The following is a 21,100-nucleotide window of genomic DNA, read 5'->3' on the forward strand; positions in this document are numbered from 1 at the left end:
ATTTGTTAAATAATAAATCGAATGTCACTTTGGTTTATATGATGCACCGAGACACTTTGAAACATAGAAAAATGATAAAAATATAAGTTAGCTTTCGTTGGCTTTGTTGCAACCAAAAGTATCCAATAAAAAAATAAATCTAGGCAAAAAAACAACAAAATACAACATCTCGATACATACATGAATTTATTTACAAGATACTTTTCAAAGTTCACTTTTCGATATTGCATAAATATTGTGTGCTCCATTTAACCATAAAAATATAAATTTCAAACCAAATAAATGGAGGGCTATTTCCGCACGACAACGTCGCACACTGTTCTAGTCCAAACAGGACCGTAGTTAAGTTTGATTGGTTTTCTTCGTTTCCTCCGCCGCCAATTGGGCTTCTTTTTTTTCTACAAGTGGGTTGTTTCCTTTCTTTATTATCTCCATATACACAAGTGGGCTGTGATGGGTGGTGGAGGCCCGCCCTACTCCGTCCGCCGAGTGGGGACCACAAATAGTGGGCCGGATGGAGTGAGTTGGGATTGGCTGGGTTGGATTGGCAAACAGATAGTGGGCCGGATCACGAGGCCCTATCTTACCGTTGCATCGAGCATGGGTGGACGAAGACGATGGATTGAAAAGCCTTCCTTCCGAGGTCACAGTCTGTGGCCGTGGCCGTGGCCGTGCGAGCCAGTGATGATCGCAGTGAGTCGAGGCCTATGGCGTGTCTGTCGCCGACGAGACTGCACGTGTCTTGTGCTAGCTGCCTTTCTACCCATGCGCTTGATGGGTTGCATGCAGAGATGTAGTTGACTGCAGGCAATGCGACTAGAACTTTTACTTCAGCCCCATTTGGATACAAACTCAGATTCTAAGAATATGGATTTTGGATGGACTGACAACATCTGGATTATAGATAAAATCTGGATTGTGTTGTTTGGATTCTGGATTCCAGTAGCTAATTTTACATATGTTTGATGCCTACTTCCCATTTATGCCCATGCTAGTATTTTTGGTTGCCACTAGCTACAATATTGCTTCCCACCAATGCATTGAATGAGTCACATAGAGATCCGAAAGTCCATGAATACAGCATACGTATTCACACAACAACATACAAGTTCGCATACTTACTATTTGTCATTAAAAACACCCTCTCACAATGACTCTACTCTTCATTAGCAAACAAAGCATTTGCTATAGAATCTCGAAATGCATTCATGTTGACATCCTCATCACCTAAATGATTGTTAACACTGCTTCGTTGAGGAGAAGAGGCCACCGGCATTGGCATGTACTCCTCATCTTGGTCACACATATCAAAATCTTGATCCCTCGTTACTTTCTCGAATGAAATTATATAGAGCCATGGAAGCAAGGATTATTTTGCTTTACCTATTCATTGGATAACTCAGCAAGTCTAACAAAATCCGCCATTTTATCTTCAATACTCAAAATGACTGCTCAATGACATTGCGCAGGGATGAGTGCAAGTAATTGAATACCTCTTTTTTACCTCTTGGTCTTTGACCTTATTAAAATTCTGGCAAATGATACTTCATTCCCTTGTAAGGTGCAAGATAACCCAGTCGATTAGGGTACCCCGAATCCACAAGATAAAATTTCCCTAATAATAAAATTGCATAATTATAACACATAACCAATATTTTTTGCCACATTTAAATAACATGGTTATTTACCTTGTGGCAGATGAGGGAACTTATCACCATATTTATTTATTGCATCATTGAAAACCCTCATGTCATGTACAGATTCCGACCATCCCGCAACTGCAAACGTGAATCTCATGTCGAAGTCACAAATAGCTAATACGTTCTGACTCGAGTAGCCATGTCGACCAACATGCTAAAGCACATTTGACGATGGAACAACAATAGGGATGTGTGTTCCGTCTATTGCCCCAATGCAATTATCAAAGTGAGGTGAGAAATGAGTACTATTCTAGGATGCATTGTTCTGAAATGAGGATCTCTAGGTTTTATAACATCAGCTGAGAGCCTAAATACACTATCCAAGACTTGTTCAAATTTCCTACTAACCGTCTCAATCGACATATCAAAACGATTTTCAGCTTGTCTCAATTATTGTGGTGCTCCAATGATCCACAGAAATAATGCCAATGACTCAATGGAGCTCATCCTTTTTGATGACTTCAGTCCATATGATGACACCAACACATCATGAAGCCTATGAAAAAGTTCCCTACTCATTCTAAACATGTCGTAGCAGGCTGTTGGATTGCTAAGTGTTGTCATGACCCACACATATCCAGAAAGACCAGTTTTCACCTTCTTAGTTTTGTTCATAAAAGCAGATTCATAGTACATACTGAATATGTAGCCCACAGCTCCAAATTGATGCACAAGCTCCAATTACCACAGTGCATTCCAATTCCATATCCCCTTCATTACCTTCACCATAGGACTCTTTGTCCTCTTCCTTAGGCTAGTTGCAGTTGTGCTAGTACTACTACACCGCTTTCCAGGAAGGGTATGTTCAGGACTCCTGTCACCAACATCACCTTCGTAGCCTTCAATTACCTATTCCAATTACTTGTTCGCCAGGTATGCAAGAAGATGACCCATCCATAGCAATATTCTGAAACATCACTTGAAGCTCATCTAGATTATCTGGAGGCCCACATCGCAGCTTCCTCCATTCGCTGTGGTTCTGAAATTAATATAGAAAAGACATTAATGCACAAAGCTCATGTCTCACAAGTATGTTCAATATGGAAGTAGCAGGGGATAGGCATCAAATACCTTTGTGTGCTTTTTCCACCACGAGTCATCTTCCACGACCGTGCCTCTACCCCGTCCAAGTCCACTCTATTTGTTTGCATACAACCAGAAGGAATACATGCATCGAAGGGTGTCCCATTGGTTCTTAAACTGCTACTTGGAGTGACGCAGTTTTATTCTCTCTTCAAATTTTGCAGCTATATTGTTGTAGGCCCTATTAGTCAAGTGTCCTTTATTGCCATTACCGGCTGTAATTTTCTCAGCACAAAGCTCACAGAATGCAGCATCATTGGCGCTATTGGCCTAGTTAGCCTTATCAAATAGGTTGTCATTCTATTGTACAAATAGAATTATGATAACACATGTGAAAAATAGAACAGAGACAAGTGGATAAAAAATACAGTATATCAAACATCATTCAACACACAGAAAGGAATATGTAGTAACAAATCTCATGTGTCAATGAAAAAATATTCAGAGATGCATCTAAGGTTAGTAGCTGCACATGCACACATCATACAGGCATACACTACGCGTTCGAGAGGATTGATTTAAGGTGCAGTCTTAATACATATGCTCATAGAATGCAGCATTGTTGGCGCTGTTGGCCCAATCAACCTTGTCGAATAAATCGTTGCTCTAGTGTACAAACAAAAATATGATGGGACAAGTGAAAAAAAATGAACACTATGGAACTGTACTATATCTAACAGCAACTGCAAGTGGATAGGTAATGTACGCAATTAAAAGAGATTAAATGTCTAGTAGTAGTAAGATATTCTCAAATAGCATGTAAGATTAATATAGCTTGCATGATCATTACCGCATCTGAAAGCAGAGAAAGTTAAGCATATAGCTATTACTCTGATTGGAGTACTCGTTTGGTTAATATAGCTTGCTCAAATTAAACAATCATAGTCATGTGAAAGAAAGAAAAATACAGTATATCAAATAGCATGTCAGGTTACTACAAAATATTCAGACATCCATGTAACGTTAGTAGCTGCGCGCGCACACACAACATAGACATAAAGACATAGAGTATGAAATTGGTTAACATAATTTGGTCAAATTAAACAATCATAGAAATGTCAAATTAAATGAGAAGGAGTAAAAAGTGAAGAATCATGTGGAGTCAAATAGTTATAACGATGCATCTATCTCCTGAAGATCATCGGCCTCTTCATTGTAGGGGTTCAGGCTCCTTGAGGCCACCATCGAAGGCATCAGCAGCCACACTAGGAGTTGCGCCATTGCTTCATCCTCCAACAGGACGTGGTGGAAGGAATTGACACGATGCAGTGGTGCTAGGACGACGAGTCGGTGCGGCACGGGCATGTCCTCGTGCACCTCCGGCCGGCTAACAAGGGATGCCGACATCCTGGCCAGCTGCTTCTCCGATTGGCACTGCTGCATCACGGCCAGCACCACGTCCACAGCCGGCGCCATGCCTAGCGGCACAACTGGCGCCACATCCGGCGGCACGGCCAGCGCCACGCCTAATGCCGCCAAGGAGGTCACCGTCCTCAACCAATCCATGGTGACGAGCGTAGAAGGTCCAAGTACGACATGTTGTCTATGATGTCCACGACCTCCGAATTGAGGTCCAGACCCTCCAATCCGCCGGCTACATGACAACATCGTGTGCCACGTCCACCAGAGGAGGAAGCTGCAAGGGGAAAGCTCAGGGGCTGGCTGAAGAAGTCGAGCCCCAGATTCGTCGGAGAGGCTTTGGAGTCCCAGAAGAACTCATCGTCGTTGAGGTCCCCTTGCGACTCCTTCTGCGGACGGCAGCTGCGCCTGCTGCTCTGGTCGAAACCGGCGTTGGCGGCCAACCGTCACTCAGATCTGGCGGGCAGTGACTGCGGGCAGGCGGCGAGTATGGGCGTGGAAACGGCCGAGGTATGGTATGGGGATGGGGCCGGATGGCAAGAGGCGGCGCAAGGGTCATGGGTTCGATGGGGAGAGACGGGAGGGAGGCTGTGGCAGTGGGATCTTGCGGGCGACGCGGAAGGGGACGGGAAATGGGAGCAGATCGGCTGTGCGGGAAGGAAGGGGGAAGAGTGGGCATCCGGTCATTTTCTGGAAGGATAACAGGCAAAATCGTAAAATACGTGCGGAGAAGCTATCAGAAGCATCGTTTCAGCAGATTTTGGGATTCTCCGAATCCGGAATCTGACTTCTGGAATCTAAGCGAAAATCTACCTCGTTTGGAGGCTTCCTGAATTCCGGCTTTTGGATTCTTAAAATCCATCTCAATCCAAACGGAGCCTTCTACATCTCGTGGCAAGCCGATGCGTGCCATCTTGTGAATGTGAAGCCCATGCACGCGTGCGTGTAGTGCAGTGCAGGCAGCCTCCAGATCAAATCTTGCTCAGCCGCTCGCTCTCCGAAGAATATAAGACCAAAGGGTAGCAATAAAAGGGTTTAGTGAAATGACACTCCATACTTTACTACGGAAAAGAACAGCTAGACTGCCTAATAATAAGATCCTGAGGAAATCTGTTACGTTTAGTTTAACCCATGCATGCTCAGTTACCGGACACGTACAGGCACGCATTGCCGTGCTAGCAAGCTTAGTGCCTGTTTGTGGCTAAACTTCAGCTCTTTGTCACATCGAATGTTTGATATTAATTAGGAGTATTAAATATAAGCTAATTACAAAACTAATTGCACAGATGGAGGCTAATTCGCGAGACGAATCTATTAAGCCTAATTAGTCCATAATTTGACAATGTGATGCTACAGTAACCATTCGCTAATGATGGATTAATTAGGCTTAATAGATTCGTCTCGCGAATTAGCCCAGAACTTCTACAATTAATTTTATAATTACATCATATTTAATCTTATTCGACATTCGATGTGACAAGAGTTAAACTTTAGACATCAGACAGCCCGTTAGCCATGGGTTGTTGACTTCGGGTGCGTTTGGTTCCTTTGCTTATTTTTAAGCAAGTGTCACATCAATATTTAGATACTAATTAGGAGTATTAAACGTAGGCTATTTACAAAATCCATTACATAAGTGGAGGCTAAACAGCGAGACGAACCTATTAAGCCTAATTAATCCATCATTAGCAAATGTTTACTGTAGCAACACATTGTCAAATCATGGACTAATTAGGCTTAATAGATTCGTCTCGCCGTTTAGCCTCCACTTATGTAATGGATTTTGTAAATAGTCTACGTTTAATACTCCTAATTAGTATCTAAATATTGATGTGACACTTGCTTAAAAATAAGCAAATGGAACCAAACCAGGCCGAAATTTTACCAAATCCATCGACCGGGAGAGCAACGTTGGGTGTGACTAGCTCGTTTGTGTGTTTCGCATTCATGCCGGCCGCGGCATCCAAGATCCGGGAAACGCGCGCGTGTGATCGAGCTGCCCTGTCCTGCCACTGCCATGCTGGCCCATGCACGACGGTGCCCGCGACAAGAAATCTACCGCCCCCTGCCGCGTGGGGCTCGCGATGGGACGGCACCACACAGAAGAACTCACCTCGACGCGACGACGACGCCCGACACGTCGGGATCGTGCACGTACGCGTCCTGCTCCTGGCTCCCGGACGGGGCCAGCCTGCCTCAGGTCTGAAATCACGGCCTCTGTGATTCGATCTCTCAAGAGTACGAGTACTTGGTACGTGCGGATGCCGCAATGGAATGGGAGCAGGAGCAGGAGGAGGCTAGAGTTCTTCCTACGAATTTCTCCTGCCCTACCTTCCTCTAGATACATTTGCCATTTTTTACTGCGCTCGTACAAATCCGCGACGCAGCCTGCAGCTGCATTCTTTGCCAATTGAAGGCGACGACCTCTTGGCCACCTACTCATCACACCTACCCATTCAGCCGTCCAGCCATGAGCCATATCCTTTCAGATCAGATCAGCTCACTTGGCTTGTTTGACACGCCTGGGCAGAGGCCAGAGGGAGAGTAGGCAGCAGACGTGCGTGACGGGAGAGGTGAATCCCAGGGACAAGACAGACATGGGATATCAGGCGGCGTCGTCGTCGTCTCTGCAGGAGCAGGGCTTCCTGAATGCATGCCATTTGCAGGCAGACATGGGGGCTCGCTCCGATCCGACACCCACGCACGCAGCAACGCGGTAGCAGCAGCGGCGGCGACTGCCATTCCAAAATCAAATCAAAAAGAACAGGATAGTATGCTGCAGGTACTGAAGCGATTTTTTTTTAAATTTTTTCCATTTATTCGAAAGTTCTTCGGAGTGTATGCAATAGCGATGAAATCCCATGAACTATACCCATTTGTTTGTATCTTGTTCTCCGGTAATCTCGAGGACTCCTGGTTATCACAAGTGTGGTTAAATTTACCAAAAAGAGCATCATTAACATTTGCTTCATGAAAAGGAACTAAAAAACATGTGGGGACATCTGTCCTGGAAGATTATACTGAAGCCCTGTGATTTTCAGATTTGGCCAAGGACCACAAATCACTGAATAAGAACTCCAACTCATACATTCTTCCTTCTTAAGGACCACTTCCGGTTTGGAAGGATTCCCATGGATCATGGACGACGGATGATGCACGGTTCCATCTGCTTTGAACTGGAATGTCTTGTCAGTGGCTGACCGGTCGAGAAGCAGAAGCAGAGACGGCCACCAAGAAGCCTGAAGAACAGTGTACGCACGCATGGACACCATGCGTTCACTGTCGGGGCGGCCACCATTCTCTGAATGGTACTGCAAAGCACTTGGCTGGGTGAAGTGTAGCTCAGATCTGGCTGGAAGCCTGGATGACCAAAGAAGACACATCATGGTAGACTACACGTATAAAAAGATAAGATTACAAGAGACTTTCCAAACAACACGTAAAAACAACTACTCTCTTCACCCATAAATATTTATAAGTCATTTGAGTTTATCATAAGTCAAATTGCATCTAATAAGTTTGATAAAAGTTCGTAGAAAAACAACATTCTGTATGATATCAAATGAGAGCATCATTGATACACTACAAGACATTATTATTTATAGTCATTTCTTTGTTTTGGTAGATGTTAATATTCTTCTTTATAAATTTTACCAAATTAAATTTATCATCTACCAAACCAAAAATATTTTAATTCAAAATATTAACTTAAAACAAGCTCAAAATCACCTATTGCACGGAAAAGGTGGATGGTTTTTCTTGAAAGAAAATATGCTCCCAAATTCTCAGTTAGATTCATGCATGGATAGTACATAGTAGCCACACGGCATGCTTAAGTTTCTACTCTTCCAGTTCTCCAAATGCTATGCTATAACAAGACCACATTCAAATACAATGAGGGCCGTCAACCTAGGCCACAGGTCTCCATGACCATAAGAGGGATGAATGGTTGAGACACTGGCACCACAAGTAGGCGCATGTGCATGTAGCTTTGCATTTCCAAAAGGGCAGCCGCACGAATGTAAAAGCAGGCACTGAGAGCAGGATGGCACACTAACTTTGTTCACCAAGCGGACGAGTAGAGCATAGCCTTTCAACATGACCGTTGACTCAACTCTTTCATACTTTCAGCGAGATAAGATCCGTGCTTGCATTCCACTTCCACCATACGTGATACGTCCATCATCATTCATCAATCCTGCTCCGGCCGTACTCCAATTTTTTCAGAGAAAAATACCCATCCTTTTTGAAGGCATTTAACGATGCAATGCATGATCAATGCCATCACAAGATGCGAGCACTCGTTTGTTCAGTCATGAGGATGACTGACAAGTAAACATCTTCACATTGGTGGACTCGTGTTAAAATCAGTAAAAGAAGATCGATGTTTAGATGCATATTCAGAAAGTATGAAAAGAATGAAGGTGCACATCAACGTATCATCCGATCCAAGGGTGTTTTTGCCCCCAAGCAAAATGCCATCTTTGTATTTGTCCCTAAGGGGTACAGCGTTACACATTACAAATGATCTACTACAAATCTCCTTAAGACAGATGAATGTCAGATAGTTAACACAAAGCAACTCCAAAACCACCAAAGTTCATCTCACAAAGTTCCAGCAAATGTAGTTAGTTTTGACAAACACCATTCTAATAATTCCCCAAAAAAAACGAAATTCTAATAAGTCTAGAGAATACTACCAAGTAGTTAGTTTATTTTAACCTAAATTAGCCGCCAGAGAGAGAATATGACAATCAGCATGCAAGTAACTAGCACCATCAGGAGCAAGGTAAGAGTGTAAACTTAAGTCGATTGATCAGCTGCAGTACATGAAATCCCCACAAGAACGAGTCATGGAGAATAAACAAGCCACCGAATCTAGCCATTCCATCACTTGCCTACACCATCCAAAATACAACCAAGAGGCAGCACTGGTTCAAGCATGTGGCACTGACAATATCACAGAGAGACCAATCCTATCGCCATTAGCAACGCCTGTGCATGCTTGACCACACGCCTAATTACCTAGCCTTGCATACCTGCCAAGCCCATCAACAACGGAGCTACGGAGGCAGTGGAGAGTGGACCTAGCTTACTAGCTAGTAGTAGCTTGCTAGTGGAACACGGACAGCGGCATCAGGTACCCGGCCGCGGCCGCGTGCGCCTCGGCGGCGGCCGCCATTGCCATCACCAGGTCATCCCCGGTGCCGCCGCCGCCGACGACGCCCGCGGCGGGGTCGGCCGGCTCGGTGACCGGCGCCAGGAAGTGGCCGTGGAGGAAGTGCGCGTGCGGGATCAGGAAGTGCGGCGCCGGCGGATCGGCCACGTCCGCCGGGGCGCGCCTCTCGGTCACCACCACCGCGGCGTGCGCCACAGCCCCCTGGTGGTGGTGGTGGTGGTGGTGGTGCTGGCCGGCGGCGGCGGCGGCGTCGTGCTGCTGCTTGGCCTGCCGGTGCGCCGGCGGGTGGCGCTTGCGGCGCTTCTTCTCGTAGGCGATGCCGCGCGCCTTGGCCTGGCTGTCGCGGACCTCGCGGAGGTAGAGCCGGACGGCGCGGGCGCCGAAGGGGTTGGCCTCGGGCCGGCCGCCGTGCTCCTCGAAGGCGGCGCGGAGGCGGCCGACGAGCGCGTCGAGGCTGCCCCAGGCCTGCCGGAGCGGGCACGGGCACGGCGCCGGCGGCGACGGGTGCCCGAAGAAGGGGCACCCCGGCGCGTGCACCTTGGTCTTGCCGAACTGGTCCAGGTAGCGCAGGAACTCGAGCACGTGAGCGCCGCTGCACCGGCCAAGCTCCAGCGGCGGCCGGTGGTTGCGCAGGTACTGCCCGAACGTCTGCCAGTCCCGCCGCTTCTGCGACTCGTACCGGCTCGGCCGCGCCGCCGCCGCGCCCGGGCTGTCCGCCGCAGCCGCGACGCCGGCCAGCTCCATGGCTCCTTCGCCTGAGCTCCTGCTCAGATCTGCAGCGCCATAGCATGCCATGCCTGTTAGTTAGTCCAAAGCTTTGACCAATGGTCATAACACAAGAAACAACAATGAATGGAAGATATGCGAAGGGTAGATGCTCAGATCGGAGCTGCTGCTTCATCGGTTCCGGGCCGGTCAGCAGAGCTACTAGGACGGATCAGAATTCTCAATTCTGGATGAACTAGGGTTTGAGGCTGAAGCTACCTGCCGGCCACCCTATTTACCGGTGACTAGCACAGTTGGATTTCACGTCTAGAGCACCTGATGCGTGATGCAGGCATGCAGCTGATCTTTGGCAGGCATGCAAGAACTGACGCACAGACTGAAATATTCAGAAACGCAGCAGAAAAAAAAAAGGCACAAAACGGAACCGAGCAGAACAAAAAAAAGACTGCAAAAAACAACAGAAAACAGTTTTGCTTCAAATTAAGGGATCAAGAAAATTTCAGTTTCTTGGTTGTTTGCAAGGAGATTAAGCCTATCTGAGACGCATCGGAAAAGGGGACTAGAACTGTTGAACACCTACTGGCGAGAAAGCCGAGTTAATCCCAAAGGACCAAAACGCCGAAATGATTGTCGGTTAATGGCTCGGTAGGGTAGCTGCAACAGGGTTCCAGGGCCCTTGATCCATGTGTGGGAGTACTGTGCGCAGGCCTGCCTACCACTACTACCACTCGTCTATGCGTGCGTCCTGCACGATCGATCGACAGGAGGAACACAAGATGAGCAGTTTTAAGTTGAGTGAGTGCTGCTGCCACTGCAGCTCGATCAGAAGCACACATCGATCGCATGCTGACATGGATTGGGTTGTTGTGCAAATGAAGAACAGCAAGATCAATCGTACAGCTTCGAAAACACGCGTGCAAAAGAACTGCAAAGCAACGAACCAAATCATGATGGCAACGGGCAAGAGACCTTACCAGACAGGAGAAGAAGATCGATCGGTGAGAAGGGACCGGAGGGACTATGCTATGCTGGAGAGAGGAGGCTTGGAGAGGGAGGAGGGCAGCAGCTTGAGCAAGTTTGGTGAGCGGTGGAGAAGAAGATATCGCCAGGTATGCAGCGACCAAGAGACATATATGGAGGAGGCTAGGCTTGGCCGGGGAAGAAGGAAGAGAGGGGGTGAGGTGAGGATTGAGGAAGGGAGGGAAGGGGCGATTGGGCGCGGGCCCCGCACGCGGCGCAGATATCAACCTCGTGGGTCAGACTAGAGAGGGGGGACAGAGCAGAGGAGAGAGACGACGATCAGAGGAGAGAGGACAGACGACGACGACGCGATTCTTTCCCCATTATACAAAAGGTTGTCACCTCAGTTGTCACCTCAAGCCTTGTCTCTCTCTTTCTCTCTCGCCCCACCCATCCCCCGTCTTTTCGCCGTGGCCGGTCTCTTGTCTGCAGGGGCCGACCGCCGCGTTTAATGCGAGCGTAGTGGCCAGGGCTCCCCGCTCCGGAGATGTCACCTCACCTCGCAAGACAACAAACTAAACGGAGCAGGCGCTCTTGCAGCGTGCGTCTCGGATCCATCGGGGGCGAGGAGGCGCCGTGCCCGTGCGGACGGTGGCGATCGCGCAAGCTCCTGTGGGACTTGCGGACTTGCAATTGCGTTCGTGCTCGCTGGGTCCTTTGCCACGCGCCGCGAGGTACGTCCATATTTCATGTGTGTTGGTTGGGTGGAGCTCTACCACAGCGCGCGACATGTACTCAACAGTGTCACGTACACACATAGTGCACGCGATCCTTGAGATTCTGCTCGGGCCTTTCCAGCTTGGTTTTCTCAAGTGATTGGGCGTGTCTCACGGCGTGAGAACGATAGGAGAACCAGGGCACAGGAGGTGTGCAAGTAATGAGAAAGCACGCAAAGGATTTGTGTATTTTTTAGACAGGAGCAACCCCTCATTAGCTAATTGTTAGGACTACAATCCTACTGCAAACAACATAGCAGGAAACCGGGGGCATGCACACCCCAACATTTGAAGTCCTAAGACGCACTGCTTCCTTGGCACATAAATGAGCAGCCGAGTTTGCTGAGCGTTTAACATGAACCAGAGAAAAGAGGAGAGGATTTATGTTTCAGTAGTAGGCTTCAGAAAACCATCTCAATATGATCTGCATCATATCCAAGCACACGAAGTTCTCGTGTAGATTATATTATCCAACCATTTACAATTTTCTTTTGTTCACCTGCTGTTTGGTGTGAGTGCCATGTTATAGCATTGCAATTTTTCAAGCAACTATTTTCTTTTGAATACAGTGATATGCAGATTTTCTAGAGAAAAAACTAAATTTTTTGGAACTATGAATCTTTTTCTCGAGGAATTAAAAAGTTTAAAATTCTTATAATCCAAGATACTATTATAACCTTAAAGTTGTGTGAAAGAAAGAAAACACGTACCTTATTGTAAGGGGCGCACCGTGTGTGGTGCGCATGCACGCGCACGTGCGTGCGTGCTGCGCGCAGCACGATATATGGCAGGTGCCTGCTCGACTGGCGCTGGCGAAAAGTCGAGTGAGCTGCAGACGTGGCGCTGCTCACCCCACTGTCGCACTGCGTGTCACGTACTATACGCCGCTGCTCCCCTGCCCGGAGCTGTCCTCTCCTCTCATCGCTGCCAGCGTTAAGTTCGGATGTGTTTAGTGCTTGGCATGCATGATACAGTCGTAGCTGAGCGTGTACACAGTGCCGGGCTTGCATGAGATTTGCCGAGACATTTGTTCGTCAGCTCTGGATCCCAATAGTCAATAGTGGCTTGTGGACGTGCGAGTGTACAGGCATATGGGCATGTGCTGTCTCGAGTACGCCATGACATGCTTCTTGGGCTCTTTGGCTGGGATGAAATGGGAACTACTCCCCGGCCCGGCCGGCGGCGTGAAAGTTCTTGCTTATTTCTCCGGCCGAAACGACATGTTTACGCAAGTTTGGAATGCCTCATCGTGATCGATTTATGTGGGACACATGAAAATTTTAGGTGGAAGCAAGACGCGCGACAAAAATAACTCCAAGGGAGGAGCGAAAACACGCGATGAAAATAACTTGATGGGTACAAAAGGTCGACATGCATGCCGTATTCTTATCGAATTTACTCAAATAAATGCACGAACTGCTAATGTTTGAAGACTGAAGATGCTACTGCCTCTAACAAAATCTTCAACACCACAGATAATATATTGGTTCAACTTACACTAAGATTCTAAAACTAAAATAACCGATCTATTCAGGTTGGCATATCCATATTAGTTAATGTATAATTGATAATATAAAAGTAACACAAGGCTACGTGGCATAAATGAGAGCATAAAATCTGGAGTTTTCGGCCTTCAGGCTTCTTTGGTGTTGTGATGCCCTGTTATCGTCGGATGTGATCGTGGCTAGCAAACTAATTTAGTGACCTCGTCTTACAAAACGTTCCCTTAAATGTAATTTTTTTTTATCTTCTCCTTCGTTTGCTGTTTTCTTGTTCAATCGCTCGACGGCGTGTGCTACTCACACACGCCGTAGCCGCCAAATCACGAGGGAAGGAGGTCCCTGTGCTTTCGGTAAGAGGAGCAAGTGCCCCCACCTTATTTAGATAGAAGAGTATTGGAGTGAAACGAACATAGATTGAGTCTAAAAGGAACTAATTTTCTCTCCAACTCCTCCCATTCCACTCCAATTCACCGCTTATCCAAACAAACCATCTACGAGGAGTTCGATTCCGCCTTTACTGTAGCCGGATCTCAAAAGATAAGCGGTCGTTTCTACAACTTGAGAAAAAAAAGCTACGGCTGCCTCGACCTATCTTTCTCCGATACCGGAAACACGGTGGAGAGCAGCAGAAGAGGCACGTGTGACGTGAGACTGTGAGAGCTAGCTCCTGGCGACCAAGCAAAGCATGCATGCCAAAGAGTCCATACGGCCAGGCGGAGAGAACAAGACGCTGCATTGCTGCGTTTGGGGTCGCACGGCGCGCCTGTCGTCTCTGTGCTACTACCACTAGCTATCGCATGCTCGTACAAAAGATTTTTCGCCTGTGACGAGACCTACGCGTGCCGGGCTTTCTAGCATGCAGCAGCAGCAGGCTTGGCTCAGCCTCAGAGGAACAGAGTTCGGATCAGAAGGTCAGCAGTGAAGAGGAGGAGGAGGAGAGAGACGGCCTGAAGGAAGCCTGATCCTGACCTGAAGGCAGGCATGGGGGTTTGTGCGCCCGAGCTCTGACCGGTGTTTTGTCGTCGCTGCTCCCGATCGGAACTTGTACAGCGGACTGGAGCAGTGCACCGGTAGGCGGTAGGGGAAGATCTAGCGCTGTCAAATTTTGAGGACCTCGACGGCTCGACCGAATTCGACCTCCGTGCATGCAAGTCGAAGACTCGAAGATGATCTAGCGCTGTCAAATTTTGAGGTCCGACGACCGAATTTGATCTCGGGCAAGTCGAAGACGGGTAAAATTCCGCGGTTCCGTATGTTTAATTTCATTCTTTTTAATAAAGTTGTCACGAACAAAAATGCAATTGGAGATGCGAGGAATAATCAAAATCCATATATTTATCATGCTTTAACGGACGCTCTACTAACTGAGGTACATCCTCAAATTTTGGCCATGTTTGCACTATATAAATTATCTTATTGTGTATAGAAGAGAATTTATTAAATATGCAAGGAACCCGACCCTGTTCCTTTAATTTATTAAGTTTTGATAAACGCTCGTGTTTCACGAATTGAGTTACATTCCAAAATTTGCTAATGTTCGCGCTATATATCACGTTACCCTTTTTATCTGATCATCGCTTTACCAATTGAGTTTACCAATTGAGTTACATCAGTAAAAAAGAATTAACTGGAGATGCAAGGAATTGAACCCCGTACCTACATCAAGCTTTGATGGAATCGAATCCTGTACCTACATCAAGCTTTGATCATCACTCTACCAATTAAGCTACATCCCACAATTTTGTTCATGTGAGCACTATTTATTATTTTATAATGAAATAATCTGAAAATATTATATAAAAAAGAACAATAGTTTGGAGATGCGAGGAATCAAACCCCGTACCTACATCAAGCTTTGATCATTGCTCTACCAATCGAGCTGCCTCCCCCACTTTTGTCTATATTTTCACTATTTATTATTTTATAATTAAATAATTTGAAATATAAATAAAAGAGAACTAATTGGAGATGTGAGGAATCAAACCCGTACCTATTTTCAAGCTTTGATCATCGCTCTACCAATTAAGCTACATCCTCTGCTGTTGTTTGTGTGTTGCTCTATAAATTGCTTTATAATTTTTTAATCGTGGAAAATAAATAAAAAGGAGTATGATTATTGGATATGTAAGGAATCAAATCCCGTACCATCGTCGTGCTATAATTAACGCTCTACCAAATAAGTACATCCCCAACTTATTTTGAGGACCTCCGACCGAATTTGATCTCCGTGCAAGTCGAAGACTTGAAGATCTGTAGCGCTATCAAATCTTGAGGACTGAGGGCCGAATTTAGTCTCCGTGCATGTCGAAGACGGGTAATGTTTAATTTCCATTCTTTTTAATGAAGATGTCGCGAGCAAAAATGCAATTGGAGATGTGAGGAATCAAAATCAATACCTTTATCATGTTTTGACGGACGCTCTACTAATTGAGTTGAGGTGCATCCTCAATTTTGTCTATGCATGTTTGCACTATATGTTATTTTACAATTGTTCCAATTATGTGAAAGAGAATCTATTAAAGAAAAGATGCAAGGAACGTAACCGATAACTGGAGAGATGCAAAGTACCTACGTCAAGCTTTGACCATCGCTTTACCACTTTTGTTCATGTTTGCACTATTTATTATTTTATTTATATTTAAATACTTTAAAACTAAGAAAATTATTGGAGATGAAGATGCAAGGAATCGAATCGAACCCAGTACCTATGTCAAGCTTTGATCATCGCTTATTATTTTATTTATTATTAGATAATTATCTGAAAATATAAAACTAAGAAAATTATTGGAGATGCGAGGAATCAAATCGAACCCCGTACCTATGTCAAGCTTTGATCATGGCTCTACCAATTGAGCTACATCCCCCACTTTTATTTGTGCGTGCACTATATATTATTTTATAATTTTAAATTACGGAAAATAAATAAGAAAGAGTATGTTTTATAATTTCGCTGAGTAGTAGGCGACGTTTCCGATAAACAGAAAAGGAGAACATGTTGCATGTAACCAGTAACACGTTTGTTTTATCATGTCTGGGTTGTGTGGGGGAAAAAAAGACGGAATAAAAAAGATGTCAACCGACTTTCATGGGCCTAAAAATTGAGACTAGTAAGCCTGATGTTGGGCCATGTGTTTCCTCCATCGACTACGTCCGATTCTGCCAGCCCAAAGCTGGAGCTGCGACCGTGACGTCCTGCAATTCAGAATTCACAAAGCAGCTGCTTCTGCTTTGTTCACCTAGAAATTAGAAAAGATTTAGACATTGGAATTTGACTCAGCCAGTTTGAGGCGCAGACCATCATCTATATGCAGCGAGCAAATTAGAGGAATCCACGAACCGATGCAAAAGTATATAAAGCTCTGTTGGCTAGTAATCGGATAAGGGCCATACATATTGCCTCTCTGTGGTACATGGGGTGGATGCAGAGGAGTTGGGTGCAGCCGTGACAGTGATGGGCCGGACACCCCAACCGCCAGGAGGTGCAGCGGTGTGTGACCCTGGGCTGTGTTCTCCATCGTTCGTTGTCGCGCCCGCCTGGAGACTGGAGTAGTGGGCTCCCGGCCGGCCGGCCGGAATCCTCAGTTGCCACGGCGGCGGCGGCGGCGCCGCGGGGGAAAGGTGGCGGCGAGCCAAAGGACGAAGGCCGCGAGCGCGAGCGGCCACGGGAGGCAGTGGGCGTCGGTGCAGGCCGCGGCGGCGATGACCATGAGCACGAACCGTGCCCGAGCTGCGGGGTCCATGTCGCAGCAGTGTCGAGCGGCCGCGGTGCCCGAAGGTTTCGTTCTGGAAGGGGGGATGGGACTATGGGAGGGGGGTTTCTGGTTCTGCGACCACGCACGAGAGTTTATTAGAGCACTCTGTGTGTTTGGGTGGTCGTGTTACTGCTCACTAGTGAGGCATTGCCTCCCGGCCGGGCCGGGGACCTAGTATCTTATAGGCGGATTGGAGGAGGCGAGGTGACGTGCTGTAAATAAACGCACGTGGTCTTGCAACTGGCGGAGGAAGCAGCAGCAGCTTGCGGACTTGCGGTTTGGCACGTTGGTAGAGTGAGCCGGCCGCAGCCACCACGGTGGCAACTTTGCACTTCCTGCAGGCGCGCTTTACGCATCCCACTTGGTTGACGACTGCGCTGCATCTCGATGTATCCATCTTCCGCCACACCTGCACTGCACTTTCACGCGCCATGGCCGGTGCCACTTGCAAGGGCTGCTGAGCCCGCCGGCAGGGTGTCAACCAGCCAAGTGGGACGTAGTAGTCACAGACACAGCCGTCACTGAACGGAACGGAACGGCCTCGCATTCAGTTCCTACGATCGGCCGTGGCAAATCACCTGCCTTTCCGTGCCGGCACAGCCCACAGCGCGACCCTTGGACGGCGTGACCTGAGACGACTAGCGATGAGCAGCGACAGGTTTTGTGGAATGCTGACTGTTTTGTGGAATGCTGACTGTTTCGAAAAAGAGCAGGGACCACGTAGCTGTCTGCCTGTCTAGTCCCGATCATCATGGGTGCTGGCTGCTGGGGCGGGCGCTTGGGAAGATCCTTGTGGAGCCCAGTAAAACTGTCTAGTCCCAATCATCATGCATGCTGCCGTGCTGCCTAACTCCTGCTACTTGTGTTTGCGAAAGTGACTGTTTTTGTACAAATACTCCCTAGCTACACGCACAATTCAATACGTTTCAAAAAAAAAAACACGCACAATTCAAACAGCACGGATCACCTCAAATGGCCGTACCAATAACCTAAAGGTTAAACCAAACATTGGAAATCGAACAAAATTTGGCAGGTAATTGAAGTCCCGTACAAAATCCGTAGTTTTTTCCCCCCCTGAGCAGTACACTAGCACTAGCTGTACGCTAACTATAGTAGAACAAACAAAGGACCGTGCGCGCCGGCGCGGTCGCGCTCCGGACCACTTGGAGGCCCTAGCTCTTGGACGGCGGACTTGGGCGCTGGTCGTCGGTCCCACGCGCGAATCACCAGCGGCCAGTCGACGTCGAGAGCGATCGGGACCAAGTTGTCCATGCCGCGCGAGTGCCCCGGCCGGAAATTCAACGATGACTTATCGGCCGGCGCTTTTTAGACGACGATGCACGCAAGCAAGCTTTGGCCGTGGCCCATGGTGTGTCGTCCGTCCTTTGACGTTTCAATGCAGTTCGCACGACGAATCGTTCCAGCAGCAGTGACGACGGCGCGGAAGGGGACGTGTACGAGCAAGCATCGACGACGATGACGACAACACGCACGAGACTTTGGCATCAGCGAGGACGCGTACGTGTCGAGCCATTTTGGTAGTGCTCCGACTCCGGCTTCTCCAACAGTTTTCGCTAGAGTCTTACCAAACAGAGAGGTTGCCCATGGGTGGGGGTGGGAGGAGGGGGCAAATGGACCCCTTGTTGGGAGATGGAAGCGATGATGATGAGCACCGGCGATAAGTTAGTGTGCATGCAGTCAAGGAGCCGTTAGCGGGGACTGGAACGAATGACGGGGTGAGCTTGAACTGGAGGAGGGAGAGAGGGTCAGCGCCGGATGTGAAAAGTACTGGCGCATCATGGGGTGAATGGATGAAAGAGCCGTGGTAATGAGTTGTTAAGGAGGGTCCGAGGATGTGCAGTTGATCTTAGCCATCTGTTTTAGATTTAACCGTCCAAAAATTCGAGTGGGTGAGATTCGGGAAAAAAAAATAGTCCGGTAGGAAGTAGACAATACATTGTCGACTCACAACTTTATTGATGTGCAATACGTAGTTGTAGTAGAGACCAATACACGTTCACCATCTGTTCTTTAGCCATATACTACCAGTACAAACGTTACTCAATACATGGATATACCAACAGATACGAGGAGCAGACGGGCACTGGAGTGAACAACTAGTTCTCTTGGTCGCGCTGGTGCTCCGGACTCGTCGTCTCGTGTCGACTGTGTCAGTTTGTTCTCCTGGAGAGAGCTGGACAACGAGATGCGTGCCTCCACAAACTCGATTCTGTCATTGACGCGTGGGCCATGTATACTCACCTTAGTTCAGAGGGTATCGTGAAGCGTGTGGGGTGCCGGCGAACCGTCGGCTGCCGCCATGGGCCATGGCCGCGCCATGCTCTCCTGAACCGGAAAAATTTTTTGGTCAGTTCGCTTGAAATTAGTACAAATTTACAATCTCTATACCCTTTTCCAAAAAAAAAAATCTGAAAAGTGAATCGTACAAAAGTCAGCTGGAATTAAGGGCACGTCTAGGAATATTACAGTTACAAAGTAGAAAAAGGGTCAAGGAAGCTGGGTATCGCTAAGAATTTTGTCGAGGGGTGAGGAGGAGCCGAGGAGGGCCCCCTTGACTTGGACTTGGCCCATGCAAGAAGATGTCAGGCCCGGGAGCCGGCCTCCGAGGAATCTCCCGCGGCGGGTGACGGTGACGTCGACGACGACCCTGTAACCAAGCGGCGGGACTGGACACGGACAGGGCGGCGCAGGAGCAAAAGAAAGTGAGGCGAGAGGGTGCGCCAAAGGAAAGCACTGACGGTGATCGATCGCGGGGCGTGGACGCGGATGGCGGCCGCCGGAGACGCGGTCTCTCGGATCACTCGGGGTGGCGGCGCGGGAGGAGCACCGAGCACGGCCAGCGCGACGGAGGCGAGCGCCCAGACGGAGTAGGCAGCTAGAGCCACGGGCCAGGCCGGTCGCGCCGGGGCTTCGGTCAGGGCCACGTTGACGCACGAGGCCGCCGAGACGATGAGCAGGAGGAGGACCGTCTGGTCCATTTGCTCGTAGGCTAATAGAGTTGGACGTTGAACGTTGGTGCGGTGTGGCTGGCTCAGGAATGGCATCGTGTTGTATATATAGCTTTGCCTTGGTGGAGGTGAAGCTTCCGGGAAGCCTCTCGTCACAGTGTGTTCACACAGGGCGGTCGGTCACAGTGGGGCGAGCGGTCGGTGCTGTGACCGCGACACGACACTCTGCTGGGCGGCTGAGGATTTTCCGCAGATAACTCAGAGGGCGCAGCCCGGAAATTGTTCCTCCCTGTCTGATCAAATATCAATGCGTGGTCGATCGAGGAACACGCAGATCGTGCCCAAGAAGAGTTCGTACAAAGCGTTGTCGATCGAGACGCCGATCCCGCGCTTGAAACCACTGGAGAATTGCGATGTTTTTCTATGACCAGACCATCTTCTCTTTTAAACAGTTTGTGACGACCGAAATGCGTTGCTAATCTTTTGTGTAAAAGGCAAGACAGGAACGACAGGATCTTCAGGGACACTGCCAGGCAGCCGGTACAACTCGTCGAAAGGATGTTTGAAGAAATGCGTATGGAATTGGGCCTTTTCCCCCCCTCCGCTTCCATAGAATGGTTCCGTCGGCGTACAACCAAGTATGCTTTGTAGTTTATACATGCGCTGCGTCTCGAAATGGTTCCGTCGGCTTCATGCGAAGCTGCTTATCAAGTTCTGTATATAACAGCTTGATCGTTCTTGTTCCATGCATTCAGGCACGGGCACCCGCTCAATCGGTCTTTCGTGACAAGAACGTTGCGGAGTGAATGAATTTGCATGCCCTTTGTTGGATACTGCTTCGCTCGCCGGCTCCGAGCGGTAGCCATTTCTTTCCAAGAACTACTAAACTGCACAAATCGGTGCCTCCAACTCCAACGACGAACTAGTATAGTCGTCTGTGGTTGGCGGACCGTATACACCAGCCTGGAATGAATGCATCGAGGTGGGTACCGCTCCAGCTCGGCCTCGAACTGGGAAGTGTGGATTCCGAGATGGATCTCCGGCGAGCTCGTGGGTTGATCCGCCGGTGAGTGCTGGCTGCCGCCAAGCATGCA

The 21,100-nt window shown here is 48.1% G+C and overlaps 1 protein-coding gene, 1 long non-coding RNA gene and 1 pseudogene across 2 annotated transcripts; all 3 read right to left on the reverse strand.

Moving 5' to 3' along the window:
• Positions 1-1,379: 1,379 nt before the first annotated feature.
• On the reverse strand, positions 1,380-2,312 carry LOC140221530 (protein ALP1-like; annotated as a pseudogene).
• A 6,620-nt stretch (positions 2,313-8,932) lies between these two features.
• Positions 8,933-11,445, reverse strand: LOC117840648 (protein G1-like1). Its single transcript, XM_034721196.2, has 2 exons — positions 11,022-11,445; positions 8,933-10,094 (listed from the first exon to the last, which is right to left on the reverse strand). Exon 2 carries the CDS (start codon positions 10,063-10,065, stop codon positions 9,256-9,258), a length of 810 nt encoding a protein of 269 aa, XP_034577087.1. The 5' UTR covers positions 10,066-10,094; positions 11,022-11,445; the 3' UTR covers positions 8,933-9,255.
• A 7,538-nt stretch (positions 11,446-18,983) lies between these two features.
• LOC117864840 (uncharacterized) lies at positions 18,984-20,500 on the reverse strand. Its single transcript, XR_011897111.1, has 2 exons — positions 19,797-20,500; positions 18,984-19,383 (listed from the first exon to the last, which is right to left on the reverse strand). It is a non-coding gene; the product is annotated as an uncharacterized lncRNA (long non-coding RNA).
• Between the last annotated feature and the right edge of the window lie 600 nt (positions 20,501-21,100).

Source organism: Setaria viridis, chromosome 1 (genome assembly GCF_005286985.2).
Source record: "Setaria viridis chromosome 1, Setaria_viridis_v4.0, whole genome shotgun sequence".
Lineage (NCBI taxonomy): Eukaryota > Viridiplantae > Streptophyta > Magnoliopsida > Poales > Poaceae > Setaria > Setaria viridis.

Bases quoted from the DNA above. Each gene is read 5' to 3' on its own strand.
- LOC117840648 (XM_034721196.2), bottom strand. From the start codon at position 10,065: ATGGAGCTGGCCGGCGTCGCGGCTGCGGCGGACAGCCCGGGCGCGGCG.